General features: G+C 35.5%; 1 protein-coding gene and 2 non-coding genes across 3 annotated transcripts in view; all 3 read left to right on the forward strand.

Annotated features, from left to right (window-relative positions):
- Nucleotides 1-5,050: 5,050 nt before the first annotated feature.
- Nucleotides 5,051-5,124, forward strand: Trnan-guu. Its single transcript has one exon. It is a non-coding gene; the product is annotated as a tRNA-Asn (tRNA).
- A 698-nt stretch (nt 5,125-5,822) lies between these two features.
- Trnat-agu lies at nt 5,823-5,896 on the forward strand. The gene has a single exon. It is a non-coding gene; the product is annotated as a tRNA-Thr (tRNA).
- Nucleotides 5,897-8,070: 2,174 nt separating this feature from the next.
- The window catches only part of LOC105197170 (nuclear pore complex protein Nup88), a 97,667-nt gene continuing 78,458 nt past the window's right edge, over nt 8,071-27,279 (forward strand). The window contains exon 1 of the mRNA XM_011163414.3: nt 8,071-8,390. Coding sequence (XP_011161716.1) covers nt 8,181-8,390 — 210 coding nt within the window. The 5' untranslated portion in view covers nt 8,071-8,180. The remainder of the gene's footprint in view (nt 8,391-27,279) is intronic.

The following is a 27,279-nucleotide window of genomic DNA, read 5'->3' on the forward strand; positions in this document are numbered from 1 at the left end:
CAGAACAAGTCACATTAAAACATAATGATCACGCTGGAAATTGAATTACGCGATGGCATCGCGATCACACAAATAAACATACACTTTGTGATTTTTTTCTACCCTAAAGATTGCATATCAATCTTAACATCTTCCAGAGGGTAGCGCCGAAACCATTTCAAGGAATCCCGATTGCTACCGCATGCGGGCGCGTTTAAAGTCGTGCTAATTAACACGGCAGCGATTCAAGATGTCGGCCGTGCAGTGGGATGGGTCGAGAAGGAGGAAGTCTTAAGGCAGCGTGTTCTCTCCGGGGAGCCAAGTGTTAGGAGAATTAACAGCAACCCCTGATCTTGGCCCTCTATGCTATCTCCCTAATAATAAACTGGTAATTCCCAATGCCCCTATAAGTTACTCCCTTTCAACGCCACAATGACCTACGAGTGCCAAGACGTATTGTCTACCGGGTGTTCGTGATCTGTTCTGCCGTACACTTCATTCTGCAGGCCATTAGTTGATTGAGCGAGAAAAACGAACCAGGAACAAACCGGGGAGAATTGTCATACTTAAAAGCGAAGCGATAACCGCTGTTATGTCAGAACTATCGATACTTCTAACAATTCCTTCTTCGCCGCTTTCCGACGCTTTCTAAATGCGAATTACTTTTTCTCTGGGTACTCAAATAATTCTTATAAAATTTTACAAAACATTTTTGCTGCCAATTAATTACTTTTAATGAAAATGCAATTAACATATTCATTATCTTACAAGATTAATACTGTATTAAAAGAATTATTTAAATGATTGTTTCTCGCAAAGAACCAATAATTTTATTATATTAAGCAAAATGGAAAATAGGATGATATGTATATAAAGAAAATGTTTGTGAATAAAATCATAACACAAAGTAACGGAATGCATAGCCAATCTATAACCAATACATATTTGTAGCAAACCGGAACGCCGAGATGATTAATAAATTCCAGCGATTTCTTAAGCATACAAACAAATTTGCTAAATCTCAACTTTGGTTTACCGTAATGGAATATTGATGATCACCGGTTTCGCGTGCGTTCTCTCTTCCGGGCATTTAGCAAAACTTACCCCCGACCGGACGTTAATTCGCACTCTGAATGAATTCATCATGATTTCGGTGCAATGCTCACCCGTTACATCGTTACAAGTTCGGTGTATCCTAGAACGTGCACACTTTCATCATAGACACCCACCATGGCCTGTAAAGTACCGTGCTTTCCGTACCGGGAAGGGGTAGAAAACGCGAACAAGAGAGATGGAGCGGATGTTGGTTACAGGATAGAGAGAACGAGGGACTGTAAACTTCCAGGTGGAAGCTCAACCTCTCGACGGGAACCAGTTAGATTTATGGCCATAAATTCCTATCCAATAAGAAGCGAGATCCATGTATTCTCTAACCGTAGATATATACAAGTACTCAGTCTTGTGCAACAAAAATTCTTCGATAATTAAAAAGAGTCCGACAGATATGCAACTGCAGAAAAAACTGCGTGCCTCTCGCGGAGATGTAAGAGAAAACATGGAATAATGTATAAAGAAAAGATATTCTTTTTGAAACAATAATTATATGAAATAGCTGCACTGTGTTTTCTAACAAAGCTCGAGTGTTGCTGTTAATTTCTTTAGAACATCTTTGCATCTTTGCATTTAAGTTAGAGAAGATGTGTGCGATCGTTCTTATACATTTAATAACTTTAAAAAAAAATGCATAATGCTTGGATCATAAGCTGCAGGCAGCGTGCTACGATTCATATTTACATGGCTGCAACTGCTGTAGTAACGTTAGTAAATTATATGCGTGCTTGATAAATCTAATTGCTTCTCTGGGAAGAGGCACTAAAAAGCAATGAGAAGCGTCTTATTGCAGGCTAAGGATATGTTCTCCTCTGTTTAGCCTGGATATCTGCTACGTAGATTAGGAACGAAGGGGACGGTAACAGTGACCGATAAATTTTGCGGCAAATGTCTCTTACTTGTGTAATTAAACACACAATTTAAACAGACCGTTAGTGTCACCATGGCCGAAGGTCTCCTTCCGGAGATCTTTAGAGCGAGTCTTGCGAAACGACGGTGTACGGATAAACTACTGAAGTATCGATTATTTATTCCGTCAATTAAACGACAGAATACGATGAAAGCACTTTACACTTTCCCGTACAAAATATATATCGTAAAAGGGTAAAAAATAAATTAAATATACAGTCTGTGTAGTAAGAGCGTGATCGACATAACTTTTAAACTATTTATTATAAACGAATTAACGTACTTAATACTACAACGCTTTTGTATTAATAAATCACTGCCGTTATTAATTATTTTCTGACAGCGCCGAAACATACTTTCTATCAATTTTACAGCATACAGATCGCCAAATCAATCGAATCTTTGCGATAATATTTATATTATTTCACTGTATATCCTTTTTCCCATGCATCTTCATCTTCATTAATCTCCAGACATTTTCGATTAAATTTGCAGCAAATGATTGGCTAATCTGACATTTGAAGTCATTTTCTTTTTTCCATTTACAGCTATAACAACTCCAATGTTTTGGATCGTCATCCTCTTCAAGAGAGAACTCAATTCTTTTTTTCGGAATCATTTTTCGAGATATTAATCCTCTTGGCATTCAATTGGATTTAAATCAGAGTCGTTTTTGCTGCAAATGGAAAAAAGAAAATGACATCGACACGTTAGATTCGCCATCACAATCACCAGATGCAAATTCAATCGGAAATGTCTGGGGCTCAATGAAGATGAAAATACGGACACAAATATGTATGATGAAATAATTATTTCCACAGATTCGAGTGATTTTGCAATATTTATTTTCGAAAGTATATGTTGTAAAACTGATAGAAAGTGTGCTTCGGTGTTGTCAGAAATCAGAAAATAATTGATAACGGCGGTGATTAGACGGCTTATTAATGCGAAAGCGGTGTAGCATTAAGTATAATAAGTATACTACTGAAATCAGGCTGTCCACTGTCTTCCAGTGAATAATACTGATTCCGATTTACGCTCACTTCCACCAATCTAAATTAACTTTGATCTTAGTTTAACTTACTCTTTATCTTTTTCTAGTTCTTAGAACTAAAGAGAGATAAAGAGTAAGTTAAACTGAGATCAAAGTTAACCTACGTGGAAATAGGCATTAGAGAGCAGTTATCTAAGCAGATCATGTTTCTGTCGGTATTAATACAATACAATGTATAGTTTCCGAGAAATAAGGGGATGACGTTTTAAAAGGTCTATGCCAGTATTGACGACTTTCCTGTAACGTTATTCCAATAATCATTTTCTATAATGTACATATTGTGCGCTTAAACGGGACGTGCATTTTCGTTCTGCATACATATAGATGCGCTATCATTCCAATTACAATATTGTGATGACCCGCATTGCGTACCAGTCGAACATCTGCGATCCATCGTGACGGATAAATCACCTTGGGACCACCCTCCAATCGCGTCTCGCCCATCGCCTTGCATATAGACAGTTACTAATGAGCCGACCCCATTTAATTAACCGTATATGGTTTCGATGCGACTGTGCCGGACTATTTCCCGTTACGTATACGCGTTATCACCGCGCACAAACTATAACGAATTTATTTCAACGCGAGGCGATATTTCATCGCGGCCACTTTCTTGCGCCGACACATCTGTTCGATTTGTATCGTAGTACGCCACGGCTCTGTAGATACAAATGTGCGTTTTGTTGGTGGTAGTATTCGAGACGCGGAGAGTCTAGCGCAATTCATCGTCAGCCGTTATCGGAAAATGAATTGCAAATCACTTCGCATGCACCAGGCAATTTGTAGATCTTACCGACATATTTAGTCCTGTTTTTTTTTTTTTGTACAAAGAGATAACAAATGAGGTCAAACAAAGTACTTTTAACCTTTTATTTTAATGATTGCAAATCTATTAATTTTAATTTTTCCAATACAAAAAATTTTCATATAAGAATATATAAAATATATCTAATATATACGTGCTTTGTTTTCTTGCATAATTTTTGTTCGATACGTAGGAAAAATAATAAAAATGTTTTTGTAATGATATTTTATATTTGACTTCCAAACAATGCGACGTCTTTGTCAGGTTACACATTTTAATACTTCGATTTGTAAATTTTATTAATTTGACTGGCGGATTTTTTATTGTATGAAATTTATAATCTCGCTTTTTCAAGGTTTTGTTGATGAAATGATGAGTCTTTACTAAAACTATTGTTTTCAATCAACCATGTATTAATGATAGAACTTTCTGGAATTGAGAACCAGAAGAATGCTCAATCAACGTTCTTCTAGAAGCTTATGAACGTTTTTACACTATGGATAGTGTTGCTAAAGATGAGTCAATGTAAGTCAGACGTTCATCCAAAAAAATTGAATAAAAATTCTTTTACGTAAAGTTATTTATTATTAACGCGCCCTTTATTATTAACTGCATCTGTACTCTCGATGATACTTGTATCAAATTTATTATTTATTAAAACGATAATTATAATATTTTATTTTATAAAAACTGAAATTTGAGGAAATAAAAAACTTGTCCATACATAATTAAAAATATAATTAAACGTAAAATTATATAAATAATTATATGTAAAAACTAATTGCAGTTTTACTTTTCATATAAACAATAAAGAAGTTATTTTTTAATTGTTTTTATTATTTTTTTCTCTTTATGTAAACAGACATTGTACAAGAAAAAAAAATATAGGCATACTTTATATATATAATTATGTATTTTTATGTATATTTTCACATATAAATTTCTTACCGATTATATTCATTATTAGACTTAAAAACAAATAAGATTTTGCTATCACATGTACAACAACCGCGAAATTAATTTGAATGAATCTAATTTGCTAAGTTTCTATTATATTATACATAAAAATTATATTAAAACATGTGGTATATTATTGCGATAAAAGAAACATTAGATATATGTACAATTAAAAAAAGCAATTACATGAAAGAAGTATGAGGGACCTTATCGTTACAGAGAGGTGGAAGTCATCAGCCTCCGTGGCGCAATCGGCTAGCGCGTTCGGCTGTTAACCGAAAGGTCGGTGGTTCGAGCCCACCCGGGGGCGTTTCTTTTTTTCATCATAAACATTTTACACGTAAATTTGATCATACATAAATAACAACGACTAAAAATGCGTTTTGCACTATTAAGTTTCAATTTATTCCGAAACAGAAATTTTAATATTTTTAATTAATAAAAATTTGTCAATAAAAGATTCATACTTCTTATAGATAAGATTATTTTTAATTATAGATAAAATTTATTGTTATAGATCAACTAACATTTGAAAGAATTTATAGCAAAAAACTGCTTTACAAAATCTTAAAAACGCAACAAATTCTAGTTAAAAAATTTATTAAAAAATTATACTTAAAATTATACTCAAAAAGTTTGCAGTCATAGTTGATAAATCATATTCCATCTACTACATGTTTTACTTTGTTTTTGTTAATATTACTTAATAAAAAGCGATAATGTAATTTAAATCTTGCTTGCAAACGTACATTATTTTTTCTAATCATATATCTCTTTTTATAATTTTTACATTATATAATAATAATTTTCTTCGAACAGATCGTAACAAATATAATATATTGTATTTATAACAAAAAATATTTGTTATAAATACATGCAAAAAAAACATGAGCAATAAAAATAACATAGAAATTACGATTCAATTCTAAGCATAAGACACTGAAACACAAGTCATATCGAAATTTTCTACGTATACTGATAAATTGTAGATACTCACGTTCTCCAAACGGCGCCGTGGCTTAGTTGGTTAAAGCGCCTGTCTAGTAAACAGGAGATCGAGGGTTCGAATCCCTCCGGGGCCTAATGGAAGCAAAAGTTTGTTTCAAATTTTTTTTTCTTCGGTCTTCTACAAATTTGAACACAGCAACATTAAATATTGAAACAATGCAATTTATTTTGCTTGTTTATTTATATACACGTGTATTAACATGTTCACATTTTGTTAATTTTTCATTTAGCAAATATTTTATAACAAGAATTATGAAATACGAAAATTATGACGATACAAAATTGTAATAATAAAAAATCATATCACAAAAATATTAATTTGTTTATCGGTACATTATTACACAATTATAAGACCTGTTACTACACTCGACTACAATAAAACTTTCTATCTCGCTTTTACTAAACTTTAAATACATATTATTTCATTTGAGTAAAAATGTACACCAGTTTAGCTATAAAGAACAGATTTGTAATCTTGCAAACGTATTGAAAGATTTTCTACGAAAACCAAACAAATCTATTCTTTGCTTAATCTGAGTTAAGGCAGTGAATCATTCTCCAGCAGTAGTCACATAAAAAACAAAAATTTATGTTACATAAACAATTATGTTACCGCATTCAAACAGAAAACCGAATATAAAAATATTAATAAGTATTAAATATAAAATTTCCCCAAGATCCAAGTAAATCCAGATTTTTTCTATTTTTTTAAATGGATATTCAAAAAATATTAAATCAAAGCCTAAAACTTTGTTTTTGTAATTATTATGTGCCTGGCGAAAAATCAGATTTATATGAAAAATATAAAAGAACATTTTTGTTAAGAGCTATTTGTAAATAAAATGTGCAAAAAAAAATAATTGGTTTATATATTAAATAATACTTACTCCATCACTTTTATTAATATTAATATTACAAAAAAAATTAATGCAAAATATAGAATAAACAAATAGTGAATATAAAATTCTTACAAGAGCTAATTAAGTCCAGAAGTTTTTTTTCTTTTAAATGGGACTTTAAAATATTAGTCAAAATCTACAATTTTGTTCTTAGACCTATATATATTCGAAGAAAAATTATATTTGTGCAACAAACGGTTTAAAGATAAGAAGTTTTTGTTTCCTGAAAATTTAACTGTTTAGACTTGTTTGGTTTATCTACAAAGTCCTTTAATTGTGGATTTTAAATCTGAGTAAATAATAACATTAATATCGGTCATCGTTGTGATAAACGCTTTAAATCCGAATTTTTTTATTTTCAATAGAATCGATTCACTTCGTTACATTATAACAAATAAATGCTAACTAATCCAGTAACTGATTATGTAAAAATACAAAGCCAAAATAAGATTTTTATAAGAATTTATCATAAAAAGTGATTTAATTATATAATTAACTGAAATATAAAATATAAAATTATTAGCATACAGAAATATAAATTTTAAAATGCACAATATTTCTTAACAATATACATAATATTTTTTAACAAATTTTAAGAACATCATCAAAATAAAAACTCTAATTAGACAACACACATGTCTAAAAATTATGTAAAAGATATCTTTTAAATGTTTTAGATATTGCTCTCTAGGAATTTAGTTCTGTAACAAATTTATTTCTTTATAATGTTAATTTTTCTAATATTTAAAATGAACTATAAATATCTTTAAACATTTAAAGATCACAATTAAATTTTAATGCTTTAAAAAAACAAAACAAAAACAGAAAAACAATTTTTATAAAATTTAAGATTAATAATAAATATAAATTTTTTGTTTTAGTCCAGATATCATGTTCAGTCATTAGAACATTTATGTTATTTTCAATTAGTAATATATTATTGCTTTCAAACGATCGAAATTCGACAATTACTTGGTATGATGGAATTAATTCGCGCATTTGAATATTTGCTTACCCAACGGGGATCAGCTCAATTCTATTTTGACTCGAAATTAACCATTTACAGTCACAACTGTGACCGTGCCGAATCTAAGTTCCCGCGGTGAACGGACAGAGTATCGCGATCAATAATCGCGTGGCGGCGACGACTCAACTGCTCGCGATGCTAATTCGCGACATTCATTCATAAAAATAAAGAGTAAAGAGTAAGTACATGACATTAATCGCTCGAAACAATCGCGTCGCTGGCACCGTTCCGATAATAAGAATCTCGACTGATTGTGTACATACATACGTCGCGCCACGCGATCGACGGTCGTTTCGAAAAACAGCTGCTGCCTGAAGTTCGCCGCAAGAGCGGCAGCCGTGTGGCGGCGTGCTTCAGCGTGGTGGCGTCGAGGCGCGCGTTTACCGCTATTTACCGCCATAACCTCGCGTCGTTCGCGCTCTGCAACGCAGGATGTCGTCGTGTACGGACTTGTTGCGCCTGAACGAGAAGGGTCTGTTCAAGGATATCAAGGAGAACCTGACGAGCGGCGCCAAAGAGACGCGAAATATCCTCGAGATACGTGACAACGTTCTGTACGTGTGGAACGGCGACAAGTGCTGCGTGCTCACGCTCAACGTCGCAGTGACCCGCGGCAAGCTCGGCGAGGATGTCCCGTATCAGGTAAGAGAGTATGCCGCCTCGCGAAGCGGACGGAGTTGATCGCCGAAGGCTCTCCCTCGATCGAACGTAAATAAGGAATAGCGGCGTTGTCGGATTCTGCGTTGCGCCAAGCAACCTAACCTAACCTAATCTCGACAGCGCGCCGGCCGTGTCGGCTGCTAACGCGTGCGCCGCAGACTCCACCGTGTATTGCAAGATACAACACAGCTGCTTCTGAACGCAGAACGCGTCCTTTATTCGCGATGAGTCCGTCTCCTTCGTTCGCCGATATTTGGCTTTAATAGGAATGTTTAAAATTGAAAATGTTATTCTGACATTTATAACAGTGCTGAATTGGCGCTGTCATTGTGAATGATGAATTGCATTATTTCCTTTTTGTTTTATCCTTCTTGTTTATAAATATTAAACAAGGACGAATAATGTTTACAAGCGCTGTGAGCGCAGCCTATACATATACTGAAAAAAAAGACTTTAGTAATAGTTATCAATTGTTGAGTGAAATAATCTCATTTAAATATTCGGTTAAAATAATCAACAAATAATTTTACTTTTATAAATATTTAGATAATGTCAAATGATTGATTATATTATATTGTATTATGTTACATTATTTAGTGTAGGAGTATTGATAAAAGAATTTGGTAATAGTTACTAAATATTGAGTGATATAATACACTGAGAAAATTTTGACTATATCAACAAAAAATATATGAGTGTGTGGTAAAATCAAGTTATTTTTGGTTATTATATTAGGACTCGAGATTTTGTAACTAGGATGTTTAATAAACCTATACTATCATCTGGTATCTCCTTACAAGATTTTTAATTCATCTGTTTTTGAACAAATATTGGTCTATCAGATTTTCAATTAATTCAACAAGACTTTTGTCAGTATGCTGATTAGATATTTGGTTAATACAACTAAATAGAATTTATCTTTTTCACATATTATTTAGTGAATATTAGTAAACAATTGCTTATATTATATTAGTATTATTATATTATGTTATTCAGTACAATGAAACAATGCTGATTAAATATTTGATTAATGTACCAAATATAATTTTATTTTAAACAGTAAAGCTTTTTATTCGGCCGCCTCAGATTTTAACCGCGTATGGTTTTTCCGAATCTATTTCGAAGGAAAACGACAACCTAAAAAGATTTCTGCCTGAAAATAAGCGGTTTGCTGTGGGCATGGAAATGAATTTTTGAAATTTTTTAGTATATGGATCTTATTTTTCCTATATTTCAGGTCATGAAGCTCATGAATGACTGGATTGATTTTCAATTGCGAACAAACATTTGAAAGCTGAAAATTTACAAAAATTATGAAAAAAGAAAAAAAAAATTGAAAAAATTTAAATTAAATTTAAATTTTTATTAAACTTTTATTATCATATATTTATTTCTTATTTTTTATTTTTTAATCACTTATAATGTTTCGCTGTTTTTAATTTGGTGGCATTTTAAATGGTGGAACTCTGAAAATAGATTTAAAAAATCACAGTTGTCAGGAAATTATATAATTAGTGCCTTACGATTAGTCGTCTATTAAATAATTTTATTATTATCGATTTTTAAAAAAACTTATAAATTATTTATTCAATGAACTCTTCTAGTGAGTGCAATATTTTTTCCGCGTTGAATTTAAAAAAGCGAAACATTATAATTGATCGAAAAATAAAAAAGAAAAAATAAATATAATAAAAGTTTAATAACAAATAAAATTTAATTTTAATTGTTTTAAAATTTTTTTAAATAATTTTTTTATAATTTTTAGTTTTTAAATTTTGTTTGCAATTGAAAATCGACCCAGTCATTCAAGAGCTATGACCTGAAATGTAAGGAAAATAAGATCCATATACCGAACAATCTTGCAAATTTATTTCCATGTCCACAGCGAACCTTACTCTCAGGCGAAAATCTTTCTAGGCTGTTTTCCTTCGAAATAGATTTGGAAAAACCATATGCGGTTGAAATTTGAGGCAGCCCAATGAAAAACTTTACTGATAAACATTTAATAAGTATTACCAAATTTAATATTAATTCAACCATTTAATAATATTTATTAAATATTTAAAAGAATAAAATTACTTTTATTTAATATGAACCGAATATTTAATTAAAGCATTATTTCACTCAACATTTGATAGCTATTATCAAACTCTTTTTCACTGCAACTTGTTACATCAATGACATGATATTTATTTATTTTCTATAATTTAATTGAATATGAGTGATAGCCTATATAGGATAATTAAGAAATTTCATGTGCGTCAAATTTGTTAATTGCTACAAAATGTCTGCTTTGTAAAATGTAAAAACTGTTTCCTTACTAATTGCAGCAAATATGTAAAATGATTGTAGTTAGTTTATCATACAGTAATAGAATCATGGAGTAGTAGAATGTAAACATTTTTATAGATTATATATAAAATATTCTAAATGAAACATAAAATGTTTCAAGTAAAAAATTATATTATTTGAAGAGGATAAATAATATTAAAAGCAACTGTTAAAAAACTCGGATTAAAAAAAAATAAATTTTATTATTATTTATCTCCTTTGGTATAATGCAGTTTTTGTCTGAAACTTTTTTTATAAATTTCTTTATTTTTAAAATATTTTATTGTTTTCATTAAAATGGGATTTCTTGTATATAATAAATTTGTTTATTATATATGATTTTTATATTATATTTTTTATATCACACTAGATATTAGAACAGCGTTTTTTGGCAAATTTAATAAATATTTGTAGTAATTAACCAATTACACAATTATTTAATTTAATAATTATGCAATTATTTTATTTATATTAAACAATGAAAAATTATTAAATTAACAAATTTACAACTAATCTGAAAAAAAAATTTTTAATTGGAGGCTTTAAGGTGGGTAACATACTAAATAAATAAGATACACTAACCAAAGTTTGAACCGAGTGTTCTCTATCTGAAAAAGTCCATGTTAAATTGATAGTTGAAGTTTATTGTTGACGTTTTTTCGTAATGCTGATTGGTTCTCCCGCTATGCTTACTTTGTGAGCTACTGTCATCGTGGAGAATGCGTTTTGACAGTTATCAAGAATTATGTATGTATCGAGTAAATTTGTAATTTATAATATCAAAAGCTGTGTTTCGCGCGCGTAGCGCGCACTTGTTTTACTAGTAAATACAAGAATACGATATCATCAATTGACAAAATGAATATGACACTGTCTTTTGAACATAAACGATTTGAAACATAAATTATACTTCATATTAATAAGAATATTGCTTAAATTATTTTTTCTATGGATTACTGTGATTTATAGAATCTAAAGTTTTTATGCGGTCCTCTCAACAAGCTTTTATCACAGTGCCAATTTTTAACACTCTATTGACAAGTTTTGAAAATGTTCTACTTGTAATCTCCAATCTATACCTTGGAAAGTTTTTTTTGTTTTTTATTTTTAAGATTAACCTTTCATTGATCTAATGCATTCATCAGTTAGAAAACACGAAAGATCTCAATTCTACCAGTTAAAGTAGGTCGTAGAAAACAAAAGTTAAGTGATATTTTTTATTGATATAAATTTTAAAATATATTATACATGTGTATTTATAATTTTATATAATTTATGTATATTTATATTATAATTTTATATAATTTTTATATATTTATATATAAATTTTACAAAACAATCTAATTTACAAAAAAATTGATTTTTGTCTATCTAGTATAATGCACGATAATTACTCTCTGGTAAACGCATTATAAAATCAAATAATTAAATAATTAAAAAATCAATATCTTGAATTTAATTTTCTTAAACATGTCGCAAAAGAAGAGTTATCTAAGTTTGGAACATATTTATGCCACAATAGCTTAATCAGGTATATATTAGATAACAAAGAGACATAGCTATAATTGAAAAATGTAGAAAATAATTTCAAGAGACGTACCAAAAATTTGTTCCCCGAAGCGTTTGGGAACTTAAGGGTACTGGTGCACTTGCGGGAAATGATTGTGCTAAATGAAAGAGAAGCGGCGGAATCGCGGTGAGAATTGGTCAAGCGGTACATTTCGCTCTCGCTGGCCGCTGGTGCTTTTATTTCATTTCAATGGCACCGCGGGATCAGCGGGTACGTTAATGCCTTGGCGCGCGAACGCAAAAGAGCGGCGAGGGGATAATTTATAGGAAATGGGTTGTTCGACGCTCCGGAGTAATTTAATTAAAATAAATGTCCGCGCCGCGGAGGAGCGTTACCCGCACGGACGGACCCGCGGTTCCACGACTGCGAATAAAATGCAAATTCAGACCCTTCATCGGGGAGAGGGTCGCGTATGTATATGCGTATAGGTAGAGATAAAGGTGCCCGCGAGGGTGGCGAGAGGGTAAGTGCGGACGCAGGGTCCGACGGTCTCTCGGTGCCGATCGTCGTCCGTTCATCCGTTGATTCGATAAGACCCGTATTCGCTTAATTTCACTCAGCTGTCGTTTTAATAACGCGACGTAACATTTCGTTTCACTTTACGGAGTTATGCCGCGATTAATCGTTATCGACTGACATCAGGAATCGTTCGATGTTCTTTCCACCATATCTATCACGAGGAAACGGTGGCAAGATATAATATAAAGACACACACGTCTATATAAAACAGAGATAACTTGATATTCAAGAATGTGCGAGATGTACAGAATTTGAAAAAAATCGAGTTTTTTTTTTAAAGAAAAGATGGACCTAGTGAGTTTTTTAGGATTTCTATATTCTATCGAGTTTTATGCGTTTTTGTTTTTTTTTTGCTCCACTAATGATTAACAAAATGCGTTATTCGTTTGATAATTGTATTATGAATTAATTTCAATTTAATTAATTTAACTTAATTTATTAATTTAATAGACTATACTCATTAAGGGGCATTCCATATCAAATCGATAGTCTTTGGACTCAACCATTTTTTTTAATCAATTTAGTTTTTGACAAAAAATGATTCCGTCATATATGAGATCTTACATATAGTAAGTAGATTTTTGTTTTGCTAAAAAATTAAAAAAATAGATTCTTTAAGTATAATTAATATTTGAAAAATGAAAATTGAAATAACAAATAAATCAATATAAATTATAACGAAGTAAAAATTAAACTATTTTTTTTTGATTTTCTAAGAAATTGAAGAAAGTGATTGGGTGGATTTTGGTAGATAAATTTTTTAAGTGGGTCGAATCCGGCGGCTTTTATTGGTACCACCTCGTCAAACCTTGGAGATGTACGATAGATCGGACGATCTTCTAATCTTTCCTCGGCGACATCCCAAAGACATCGATTACAGTTAATAAACGTGACGGCGCCTCGTGGTGGCGGCCACTTTGCGCTCGCTCGCGCTACCGGGTGTACGCGCTCGGGCCTGGCTGAAATATCGGTCGTAAATAATAAAAGTTAGCGAGGTTCCTCTCTGGCGCGCACGCCGGGACTTTAAACCGGAAGATAGGTGTCGCAGGATACGGACGAGGGAGGCGGTCGCGGCAAAAGTGGCGGCGGGTCGGGGGACGGCGGTGCGGCGCGGGACGGAGACAAAGACGCGCCATTGTCAACCGCTCCGCCATCGGAACCGCCATCCGCCGCGGGAAACTTTGAATCATTTTTATTGCATAGAGTTATCTTTGTTACCAGCGGAACGAACGTCTAAACGCGCTTTCTCACTCTCTCCCTCTTACCCCCCTTTCTCTCCCTCCCGCTTGGGCTATCTCTCCTCCTCTCACGCCTTTCGCCAGGTCATTCCCAGCCCTCGTCCTTCGTCCTCGCCTTCCTGCCGCTCTCTTTCCCTTTTTGCCCTCCCCCTCCCCGCCCCCCTGTCTCCCCGTCTCCGACGGCCGGGCCGGGAGATAATACGTACGCGAAAGCGTTCACACCCCTTTGGCTGCCCAAATGGAATAAGTTCTTTAATTCGCGGATTTACCGCCGGGCAAACGAATCGCCCGCGCTGTCGCCGAGATAATATTCGGCGGACGAAAGAGGGCCGCTTCTTGGCCGAACTTTTCATTCGCGGCGTGTCTTTCTCGAGAACCTCGGTACTCACTGAAAATAAATGAACTTTGCGCGGCATTAAGTCGTTCAGAATTCATCTGAAATATCTAAAATGATTTAACATCCCGAGCAAGGTCAGTGCTCTCATCAACAAATAATAAGCGAAATGTATCCATAGAGAAAACTCGTATATATTTTGAAACGTTAAATGTTCAGCGCGTCATTATCTGTTAATATTTCAAACAATTTTTATATCGGCATTTGCTGAAAGAATTATACAAGAGAAAGTGATATTATGAGCCGTGTAAGTATTATGAACATCTGTATTATCTCCATTATTATGTGATAAATTGCTAATAATTATCGATGAAATTATTTGTTTAGCCTGCCATTATGTAATGGCGCTAATATATCAATTGTTATAAGGCGTTTTTACTTTTGAATATTTGAAAACTTTTTCAAGATACATGCATATTAACTCTCAGCTGACACACTATGTTGAATTCGGTATTTTACCACACATGGGTGTACGTTACCCGACCATTTTCAATTACGTATCTCTCAGTACGTAATGCATACAATTTGAACAATTTTTTTTTAATTGATACAACAGAAGGTCAAGAAGAAGATTAAATAGGCGCGAAAATTGCGAAGTTGAATATATTCAAAATATTCAGAAGAGAAGGAGCGAACGATTTATGAATGCCAAGCATTTTTGTAAAGTGCTTGGGTGTACGACACCCAGTGTGTCAGCTGAAGATTAACATACTGAGAGTTAATTATACATTGGTACTTTCTCATTGTTTTTACTTGAGCATATTACCACACGCATGTATGTACATTCTAGTGTTTTTTTAACTTTTTATTTGGCTGTACACATTTTGAGTTACGCAAAATTAGTTAGTAACATACTAGTTCGTTAATGTGGGCATTATCGAAATAATTCTTCAATAAATCGATCGTTACTCTGCACAGACGTTCAAAATCATTAGATATTTTTATTATATACTCTTGTTTAATATTAAACAAAAAGATAAAATAATATCTCTAATGTTTTTGAACGCAGGAAAATCCTCAATTAAGGAAAATTAAAAATATATAATTTTGTAACAAAATACTCTATTTTTTCTAAACAAATCAATTTTTACATTTATTTTTGTGGTGGGCTATAATATTATCATTGTTCCCCTTTGACTCATTATGCAGTATTGCTACATTTTTATTAAATTACGTCTTAAATAATAAATATTTCATAACTTTGAGTTTAGAATCTGTTAAACAACATTTTGATGAATATAATCGTTAAATTTCAATATAAAATATTGATAAAGTGAAGTTATTGAATAAAATATAAATGGAAGCCTATATCACTTTCTCCTCTAAATATTGGATAAGAAGTATCTGATTGAAATTAAAATTAGAATATCACGTAACGCGGCTTTGCTCATGTTCATCATCTGCGACCCTTCATGCTATCTCTTTCATACTATCTGCTCTGATTATAAACACGAAACGCAAACGGTCACAATCGCGCCTAGATAAGAATTACTTCGATTCGTAGCACGATGCCGGCGCGGCGACCTACGTGAGGCTTTCTATATGCCTCGCGACGTATAAAAGGGACAATCTTATCTAAATTAAAAGTGCCGGACCCCGTGCGAGACGGTCGAGGGTCAGCGGCGCGAGCAAAATAGAAAATTTCGGGCGAATTCCTGCCTCCGCTGCCAACCGCCACCGCGCCGTCGTCTCAGAAGCGGAGCGGAATATCGCGTAATAAGCGAAATCCTCTCGACGATAATTAAAAAGTAATTTTACGGTGACATTTGTAACTGCGGACCCGCCTACCCGCCGTCGGTGGTAAATACACGTGCAGCCGCGCGTCCTGTGTGTACACAAGCAATAACTACGATGTACGGAGCTGTGCGTGTGTGCGTGCGCGCGTACGTCTGAATGTTCCCGCGGTCAGATTCACGCCCGAGCGTATAAGCAAACGCGGAGGGGTTGAAGGGGAGGAATAGTGGTTCCTGGCCGGGTGGTAGGTAGGTTAGGTGCCGTGTCGTGCACGTGGAGGTATACGAGGAGGTACCTAGAGCAATAAAATTCACGGGAAGTGTTTTACATCGGGTGGCGCGCGTAGCTCTTTCTCTCGCTCTCTGCCTCTCGCTCCCTCTTTCTCCCTTCGCGTACGCTGGATATGGAGCGGGCGGGGGAGGGGGTGGAGGCGAGGGAGGCTCGACGAATTCAGTAAGTGGCGGACAATGGCTTTTGTGGTAGACATCGGCCGTCCCCCGCGCGCATCCCCTTCTCGGCATTCGTATTTCGTTCCACCGCTGGTACGGATACATTTTCCCTTCCACGTTCTCTTCGTCCTATCTTTCTCTCTTTTCCACGGCTGCTCGAGCACTTGAAGCGTCATGCTCTCGGAGATGCGGAGGAAAAAGCGGTAACCCTATGCGAACTGGCGCAATCTCTCCCTTTCTCTCTCTCTCTCTCTCTTTACTTTCATTTAATTATTAATAAGGATATATACGCACCCTTGAAAGCATCACATTGGAAAGATAATCACTCGGGGGTTGCCACGACGTGTCGGTCGGAATGTTCGCTCATGTCCCAGTCGAGAAACTGTACATGTATAGCAATAAGTATTACGCAATAAGGAAAATACGTTTAACAATGAAAAGTGTTCAGTAATGAAACTTTGCAGCATTATGTTAACTTCCTTTATTATATAATCATTGGTTTCACTCGAAAGTTTTCTCTAATCTTAATTTTATTTCTAATGCTAACTTAATTTTTGTTTTAACAGAATTTTAAGTTTAAGATTTATAAAATAATATTTGTTATTATGTACAATATTATTCTTATTAAAAGATTGGTATTTTTTTAAAGATAAGATTAATTATGAATTTGTTAAAAAATTTGTCAAAAAAGAAAGTGTGACGTTAACAACTCTAAACGACCTGCGCATTGAATTAATTATGCGCAGTAGGACTAGATACGCAAGTCGTAAAAATAGTTCGGCATCAGGAGTGGGGTTTAATGAATCGTCAAAGGGACGCTTAAACCAACATCGCCGATGTTATTAGGCGTCCAAGGCGGAAGCAAGACGTCGTAGAGCGCCCAATACACGTGCAAGACGTAAGAGTGCGAATGTGTGGCCCGTGTACTCGTGGAAACTAGCACCTTTATCTCTCGCAGCCGCGAAGTCGTATACAAGAACGACGGTGGTCCATTGTCAAAGCTGCCCGTTAAAATACGAAATACGCCCTTAGTCTTGGAAGGAGCCGGGCGCGCACCCGCCAGCCTCCATTATCGCCGCGTGTATAGCCTATGAGCGATGAAAGGGCTGCGAGACACCCGCAATGACAATAATTCCGCGCTAATAACCCCTCGCAGAGACTTCTCAGAGCAGCCCTCGTGATAGCGATAGCGCCCCGTGTCTTTGTAACCTAGCTGCTCGTCCGAGTCTTCGCATCGACCAACACCGAGCAATCATCGAGCCCTTGAAACCCATAATCTAGAGGCGCCTTCAGATTTGGGCCTACTGTAACTTTATTGTAATGTGTCTCGGGATCAGTCGCGAAGATAGCCAACCTTGATTGAAATTTCGAACTCTGTAGTTAGATTAACTTGCCAAGTATGACATAACTTTGTTTATGCTACCCTTTTTGGTCGCAATTAAATCTAATCAAATCATTCACTGTATTGAATGATACTAATTATATACAACTATTGTTAAGAATTTTACCATCATAAATATAATCATTTTGCAAAGCAACATAAAAATATTTTTTTCAGAATGCAGACGTTTAACTTTTAAACACAGCATATTTGGTGCCAATCGAAAACACGACATAGTGAGACCTTTGCAACTTTGAGAAAACCATAACTTTAGTTTCAATCAATATTTTCCAACAATTTTTTTTTTTTTTTAAATGAATGTTTAGTGTCTCGAAAATGTGACTGAATAAATGGCAATTGCCAAAAAATGATCTATTGTGAGGTTAATAAGGGAAAGCCATTAAGCGAAAATAAAGATTTGTAAAAAATCCAATTTTTTAATTAAATCATATTTTTGCAACAAAAATCTTTTAAGGACTTTAAATACGATCTTTTAAAGCTAAAAAGTAATACTTTTAAACGAAAATTATGGCATTGTCATTTCTTTTTAAATTATAATTATGTAATAAGGAACATCACGATCGAAAAAATTAGTGAAAACATCTAATTTTTCTTTCCTTAACCTCCTTTCCTTAATCTCTTTCAGGCAGCAAGCGATCGAAATTTTATACAGAATCTTTCAGACCCGCTGTGTTTAAGGGTTTAAATATTTAAATATTTCGAAATTTATAATGATTAATGTTTTTGATCAACATTTTCTCTTGCGACGTATTGAAATGGCATTCTTGAAACTTTAGATTTGTTCGCGTCACATGCTCCAAGAGAACTAATGTTGTGATTGATGATAAAAGTGATCCAAGTAATCCAAATGCTCTTGGAGCATGCGACGCGAACAAACCTTTTGTACCTAAAGATTTTGAGGTCATAAAATTCAAATTTGAGGTGAAAAACTCAAAATTAAAATAATCGATCAAATATGGCGGGTCAATATTTTAAACAACGAAAAGAACGCCTATTTACAAAATGATAGAAAAACTATTTAAAATATGTTTGACATTGTTTAAAACTCGTCAATATAATTATGTAATTGTATGAACGTTTTAAAAATTTTAGTTAAAAGAAAAATTAATGATTTTTATTTTACAAAAATGTTTTATATAATACTTTTAAAAAATTAAATTGCTGCACCTGCGTATGAGTGTATGAACAGTTTTTAAGTACAAAGAATTCTACTTAATATTTATTTACGGATTTTATTTTGGGATTTTATAGTCCGCCACATATTGCATCAGCAATTTTGAGTTTTTAAATTTAGATCAGAAATTTGATTTTAGGGACTTGAAATACTTTTATACACTAAATTTTACGAAAATGAAGTACTTTTTCCTTAAAACATATTTTGCCTGAAACATTTACTGCTCAGGAGATTATTATTATTATTTTTTCATATCTTTGTTATTTTCTTATCACGTTGAAATAACCGACAATAATTAAGTAATATTATTCGACAGTGTCGTTTCATCACTAAAATGATCTCGTCTCGATCGCTAAGCGCATCGAATCGCCGCTTCCAACGAATGAGGAAGAGAGGGTCGAGCAAAGTGGATGGCTCTCGTTCCGCGGGGGGTGGCTTTGTCATCCGCGGGACGCCTTGGCGGGCTAATGCATTTCCTTTACAGTTTTAATGGGCATTCATAACTAAGTTTAATAATGCCCGTAGGAGGCGAGCCGTCGCGGTTGCATATCTAATAATTCTACGGCTCCACCTCGCAGGAAGTGGCGCGCGGCACGGATTTTAGTGGTGGTTGCTCGGGCTCTTATCCCCCGCACCGCCACCGTTTTTGAAGATATCCATCCGACCTCTTTTCCTCCTTTCTCGCCGTACTCTCTTTCCTTCATTCCGGCAATTCTTCGCGCAGTTCGGAACAATGGTCTTCGAACGTCCTTAAGTCCCACTTAACCTGTGCAATATCTTCTATATTTCTTTATAAACAATTTTTTTAATTTCCGAATACAATATGACGAGAAAATATTTAAATTCAGTATTACCTGCTTTATTCGGATATACAGTTGTTTTAATTAAATACAATAATCTTATAATGAAATAACAAATCAATCTCGTGAAAATATTTATAACGTGCAAAATATTCATTATTTTATCAGAGAATTATGATTTGCTGGATATTGGGATAATCTTTATTATAGAATTAATTATGGAAAATTTATGTACTTTCTTCTTTTACACATGTTTCTGGCGAAAACAAAATTTAACTTTGATATAATGAACGAAATAAAATCGCTCAGACATAAAGAAGGAAGGAACTGTCTTTACAGCTGCCGTCTTTCCCTTTACTCGATCGTAGAACCCGATGGAAACAATGAAATTGTAATTCTCAGAATGTTCCCGAGCGAGTCCGCAGAATTACCAAGCTATTTCCATTTTACGTCCGATACATATCGCTCGGCAACCGAAAGCCCATTTGAAACGCCTTAATCGCCATTGAATCACCGGCGATGAGGACTCGCGGACAGAAGATCCCCGGACACCTATAGCCACGGCAGAGGGTGGGCGAAGGGGAGGAAGGGGGGCCGGGTTCCGGCCACGACGGTGGCATAATGGCGTCTTGGTAGTAGGACCATGATATAAATCCCGGCGCCGTTATATGGCGTAACGCGCCATCTTAGCTCGGTCTTCGCTCGCTCTTCGCGAAGGAGGAGGAGGAGGAGGAGGAGAGGGCGAAGCCAACGGCGCCGTCTCTAATAAATAACCCCGAGACAATGGACACTGTCCAAAACACGGCGGATCTTACGCCTTTAACTTGGGTACCAAGTCTCAACCCTTGCCCGCGACTCTCGCACCATCCCCCTTGTTGCGGCCCCCTTTTCTTCGGGGCTCTCGCCGCCTCACTCTCTCCGGACGACTCGGGGCCACCCTCGCGGCCACCGACACTGCCGACGAATTCTCACACCCCCGAAAGCGGCCATCCTCTCTCGCGCCCCGTCACCGCGGTCTTCTCGAATTATAATGTTTGTTTCTAACAAATTACCATGATAATGCCCGGCGTCGCGCGGCGAAACCGTGTCTTCGGTGGCACACTTAAATTACGCGACTATGAGCGCGCGAGAGCCCGGGAGTCGTCGTCGGCGAGGAACCACGGCATCGCCACCACCGTTGCCGTCGTCGTCATCGTCGTCGTCGACGGTGGGGGCGGAGGATTCCCAGCGGGTAGTTGTAATGTTAATTAGCCACTTACCTAACCGTACACCGTAGACAATCGGACTCCTTTCTCGAGGTATTCCGAAGTTTCGTATCCTCGGCCGCGACGCCGGCAAAGGAGAAGATTTAGAGGCCGACGTGGAAGGCTACGGTGCAGTCGTACCGCCGCGCCGCGCCGTGATAGTCGCTCACCGATAGGAAAGTTTATGCTTCCGACCGTATTCACGGTTCTGTTTCCCTCCTCCCTATTTTTTACACGCCTTTCTCCACCAGATTTGCATACGATTACTAAATAACTCGGGTGAAATGTATAAACTCACGTTTATTATAACATACAGTCAAACGTAAACGTTTCATCGCGCGCTTCAAGCGAATTTATGCCATCACTTAACGACTTCCAAAGTTTAGTATTTTTGCTAAAAAAAAAAAAAAGAATAAAAAAAGAGGAGAGCAGAAACGTTGTGACTCGATACCTCGAACGAATGCAAAAAGCTATGAAAAATGATGCATCGTTCTCCTCGAGTTGCGACGCATTTGCGAGAGCTGTCCTGCTCGTCGTTGCGCCGCGGGCACATTTGAGCGCGCGCTGATTTAAGTCCCGCGCCTGATGTGACAAAGCGCTATTACACGCCGCGCCGTAGGTACACGCGTTAAATCAGAAGTCAACGCGAGGAAATTCTGTTCTGCCGGTCCGGAACATGTCCGCCAGCATCGCCGTGTTCGTCGGCGCGCGCGAAGCTGGCGCGCGAGCGCGGGCGCGCATAAAAATTATGTCAGGCTCCCTACGGCCGGGGCGAGCCAGCGCGGCGCTCCCGGTAATATACTTTCTACATTTCGTCGGCGGACACCCTATTATGCAGCGGTGTACCAGCGCGCGGGCGACGAAGGCGATAAACTTTATTTTCCAAAAATCGTCTGATGCGCGGCCGCGTATCCCGACCGCGGTAACGATCGTGATAACGCGCGGCTCGTAGAAACGAACGAGGGATGATAGGAGGGAGGGGAGGTTTCGAAAAAAGAAAAAAATTTGTCGACCGCTATTTTTTTTCACGCGACGTCGTGTCGCCGCGACGAGACTTTTGATCGCCCTCGGTGGAAAAATAAACTATAGGCGTTAAAATATTTTTTCCGCGCGGCAAAAAAAAAAGGAACGTAACGAAATATAATTAGCGCTGACGACGCTTAAAATGGCACTGCTACGAAGAGAAGACGAGTAAGTTTAATACTTTTTGATTATTAAGTGAAATCTTTAGCACTGGATCGTGGGGGAACTTTCACTCGTAAATCTTTATTCGATATACGATCGACTATTTTTTTATTAATACAATAGGGACAGATGAGTAACAGAACGATGTCAATGAAAAATAATTTTTTGTACACCGAGGAAAAAAATTGTTAACTTGACTAATTTTAGATTGATTGTTGACTTGACTAAATTTTTCAACTTGATTAAATTTCTTCGAGCATTATGTATGTATCTTGAATACTTGAATTGTAGAAATTTTATCAAGTTGAATAATTTAATCAGATTAACAATTTTTTCTCAATGTATTCTTACGTCAGTCTGTTTATTTGTCTTGAGTTTTAAACACTGTTACTGTTAACCCTTCGTGGTTACATCGGAAGCAAAATAACGCTAGCGCCAGTGATATTACAGTTTTCGTTCTTTAAAGTAAAAATATTACTGAACATATGTACTTTAAATATTGTAGAACATAAAAATACTGCAACTTAAGATCGTAACATGTTTTTAAGAAATCGCAAAAATAAACATTAAAAAAAATGAGTTTTTTATTAAAAAATATAACTTTTTTAATTTTTAATTTTTTGTAACAATTTATAAACTATACTCCACAGATATGACATTTTCAGAAAAAAATAGTGTAATAGTTTGCGTTTCAAAAAAGATGTTTTTTTAGTCCGAGCAAAGAAAACAAGTATGTAATTGTCATATAAAAAAGAGTTTATTTAGTACAAAAAAATTTGATTATTACGCTAATTCATACTTGAAGAATTATCACTATAATTATGAAATAATATATAAACAATAGAAAAATTACATTCAAGTTAGAATCTGAAACTTTTTTAAAGACCAGTAGACCGTTGGTGGCCACGGAATAATGAATATACGATACTAACTTGAAAAAACATGTTAAATATAGAATATATTATCAAATATGCATATAAAAGGAATAAATGTGTACTTTTGGTGTCTGCAATAATATTAGCGACCGATTTTATTTCACTCTGTAATTTTCAAACGAATATTCCGTTGATATCCCAGTTGAAAATTTCAAACTCCCATCGAGAGACCGCGGTATATGTCATTAAAATATTTATGTATGTCGCCGCATAAATATACCGGTATATTGATAAATGGTTAGCCGAAACGGCCGCTTTCATTACTCTCTCTCTCTGAAAAAGCCTGTCGGATAAAACGCGTTGCTTTACACGTTGGGATCATAAAACGTTGACTACGCCCGACGAACAGCCGTGTAACCGTCGTAATAGCGACAAAGTCGTCGACGAAGTTGACTGCTTTATTGACACGCGTTTATTGAGAAGGCTGCGTCATTCTTCGCACAAGTTTTATTAGAAATACAACGCGCTGAACTTTTTCAATATCGACTGCTGTACGCGTTTGGACAAAAAGATACAATTTATGAAAAAGAAGAAAAAGAATTAGTTTTTCTTTCTTTTTTTTTTTTTGAAATTTCGACCCATTTATCTTCGTTATCTTTAATCTTTTCGATAAGTAAGATTAGTAAGGCAATTAACGCGACGACTGGCGATAAAAAAAAACCGCGATAGCACATAATTCGCAAAACAGAGAGAGTAGCGACTTATGAATGTATAATTTTTAATCTGCCACAACGACTCTAACTGCGAATATGACAGCGGTCTACAGCGAACGAGCTTTTAATTTATTGATGTGTTTTATGAGACACGAAGATACAAGTAGCAACCCCATGCTTATATCCAATGTGGATGACAACTCGTAATAAAAGCCTAAAACTTTTATAATATTAGTATTCTCATTTTAAAATAACAGATACGAAAAGTAGCGCGCGGACAGAGAGAGAGAGAGAGAGAGAGAGAGGGAGGGGGAATGAGTCTTACGATCCTATCATTCAATTCGCATGTAATAGAATTCCACCTCGATTAACATTTCGATCAAGACGAAACGTCGCAAGTTTGATCGAACTTCGCGTCGAGCATTCAGCTCTCGCCGTCGCGCGGCGTATTAAATCGCCGAAGGGGGACGACACGAAGGCGGCGGGAAATGCTAAAAGAATAAGAAGAGGACGAAATTGAAGTGGATGGAGGAAGAACCGAGTGAACCGGGCGAACGTCTGGCACGGCCCTCGAGCAGTAAATCCAGAAACGGTGTTACGGGGCGGCCCCCGGAGATAATGCGCAATCATTTCGGAATGGAAATTAAAATCAGATGATGAATCCTAACGATGCCGTTTATTATTTTAATTTTCCGCGAAGGCCGCCGCCGACGCGGGCTACCGGCCGCCGCCGACGCCGCCGCCGCGCTGGTAACTCGAGTTCGAGACACTAAATTACCTTCCTATTAGCCGTATAATTACAAGATGGCCCCGGTAATTTCCGTTTATTCCGACTTCGTCTCGCCGAACGGCCGCTTTATATTACGCGCGGCTGTACGCCCGGCGAAAATGCGCAACGGCCGTTCACCATATCGCGTTGATTGCCGCAAATACCGTTCTTACGTACGTACATATTATCAGGATGGACCGATGATCGTAAAGCGAGATCTTCGCGTTGATATCTGAAATGGAATAGGGTAAACTTGGACAAGATGGCTATAGTTTTTTAAAATCCAAAAAATCCCTTATTTTCGTCATTTTTAAATAATATTTGATATATTTATCACTTCACTGAATCTTAAAGTTAATGATACTATTGAATTTAAAGAGAAAACACTTATTAGAAAAACCTAATATTATCAAAATATAACATATGCATTGACCATCTTATCAAACTTTTAAGGAAAAGATGGCCATAGTATTATGGAATAGTTGGCTATACACATTTTTTGTTAATAAAAATGAATGTAACGTTTTCTAAAATAATAAATAAAACTTATAATTTTATATATTTAGTATAATATCTTAAATATATGTATATAATTACATGTGCTTAGATATAATTATAATGTTGCAATAGTAACTTAAAAATTGAAATCTGATATTGCAATAATAGCATAGCAATTATAATTCTTTTAAGATAAGGAAGCGAAACAGATTCCTATAATTTAAAAAAAAAACAGTGTATGAAAAAAACAAAGTGGGCTATCTTGCCCGAATTGTAAGAAAAAGATGGTCATAGTGTATTTAAATAAATAGTGAAAATAAAAATATAAATTATAAGTCACGTTACAATTTACGTTTCTTTATTATATACGTAACGTTGATTATAGTAATTTAGTTGTAATTTATTCGCCGTTGTAGCTTTTAGAGGACACGTACAAAACTTTGCAGATAGTCAAAAGTAACAGTATTACATAATATTCAAAATAAGATTATTTTGAATAGTGTACGTATATAAATTACTGTAAAAAATGATTATTTTTTAGAATGACTATAAAAATGCACTATTTAGCAATTTTTGGAGAAATTACAGACTATAGCCATCTTCTTCGTATGGCCATAATACCCCAATTTACCCTATAATAAAATCTCACAATGGGGTCTAACCGCAAGTGAAATTTTAATATTTTTCTATAATCTGTTAGAATTATTTTATAAATTTTTATTTAAAAGTAAATTTAGGATATCGCTTAAGAAAATAATGTATTCGCATTCGCCGAATCCGTTTATTTACAAGTGAATAAATCAAATCGCTAGACAAATCGCGAATAAAAGCGGGAACGTGCTGCAGCCACATCGGGATTGGCTCCGCTTCCATTAACAACGAACATCTCTCGCGCTTTTCGCGTTCTTCGGCGGGTGAAATTCTTGCCGTTACGATCCTTTAAACGCGCCAATAATCGGGACTTTCGCTTTTACGCCACGATAAATCGCGGACTTCTGGTGCCCTCGCGCGAATTTACATCCGCGGTGACGTATAAACTCGCCGGAGTCGTTCTCCCCCTTTTCGCGCGGTTCGCGCGCCGCGTACGCTGCCGGGCAAGCTTATTATAATGTAACTGTAACTTTTTATGTCGCTCGTAACTCCGATACAGCACGGCATCGCGTTTGCGGGGGCATCAGCATCGGTTTTCACCGCGGTTGCTGCTTGCATTTGGACAAACAAGTATTATTGCCTCTTTCCCTCCTCCCCCCGGCCCCGGCTGGCTGCTCGTTTATGCGACTTCGCGCTCGAAACACCCGTGCCGTTTGTGCCTTACGATTGGAAACGGTTACGGCGTACGCGCGATTTATGCGAATCGCTGGAGACTTTGTGCGAATGGTACGGTCATATTCAGGTTGTTTTCACGCATCGCAAAAACGGGGCGATGGCAGAAGGAGAACAGAAACTTGGCTAGATTATGACTATGTACAACATATGACGGTTGTTATTAACAATAAAACTATCAAAGCGGTCAAAAAATTGTTTAGCAAATTTAATATAATAGTGCATTTTGTGAGACTTTGTCACTTTTGTTGCAATATATCAATAATTAAATGATTAATTTATACTTCCGCCCTTTATTCTTTTTCTCCAAAATATATAAGTAATATATTTTAATAATAAAAAATGATATATGTGTTAATCGTTGATAGTTCTAATGTATAATATAAAAATTGATAAGAGATAATGTAATGCATGTTATATTGGTTTATTAATTATTTCAACCTTGACTAAGAGGGATTTTTTTCTATAGTAATAGAGAAGATGATACTATGGCTATTCATTTACATTTTATACAATAACTTTGTTATTAATTAATATTTTTAATTGAAAATTTACAATTACATGAATCAAACTGTTCTTTAATGATTTTTAGACAATCTAGACTCAAAGTTCTGACATTTTTTATATTGAATATTGATAAAAATATAGTGACA

Source organism: Solenopsis invicta, chromosome 8, assembly GCF_016802725.1.
Source record: "Solenopsis invicta isolate M01_SB chromosome 8, UNIL_Sinv_3.0, whole genome shotgun sequence".
NCBI classification, from domain to species: domain Eukaryota; kingdom Metazoa; phylum Arthropoda; class Insecta; order Hymenoptera; family Formicidae; genus Solenopsis; species Solenopsis invicta.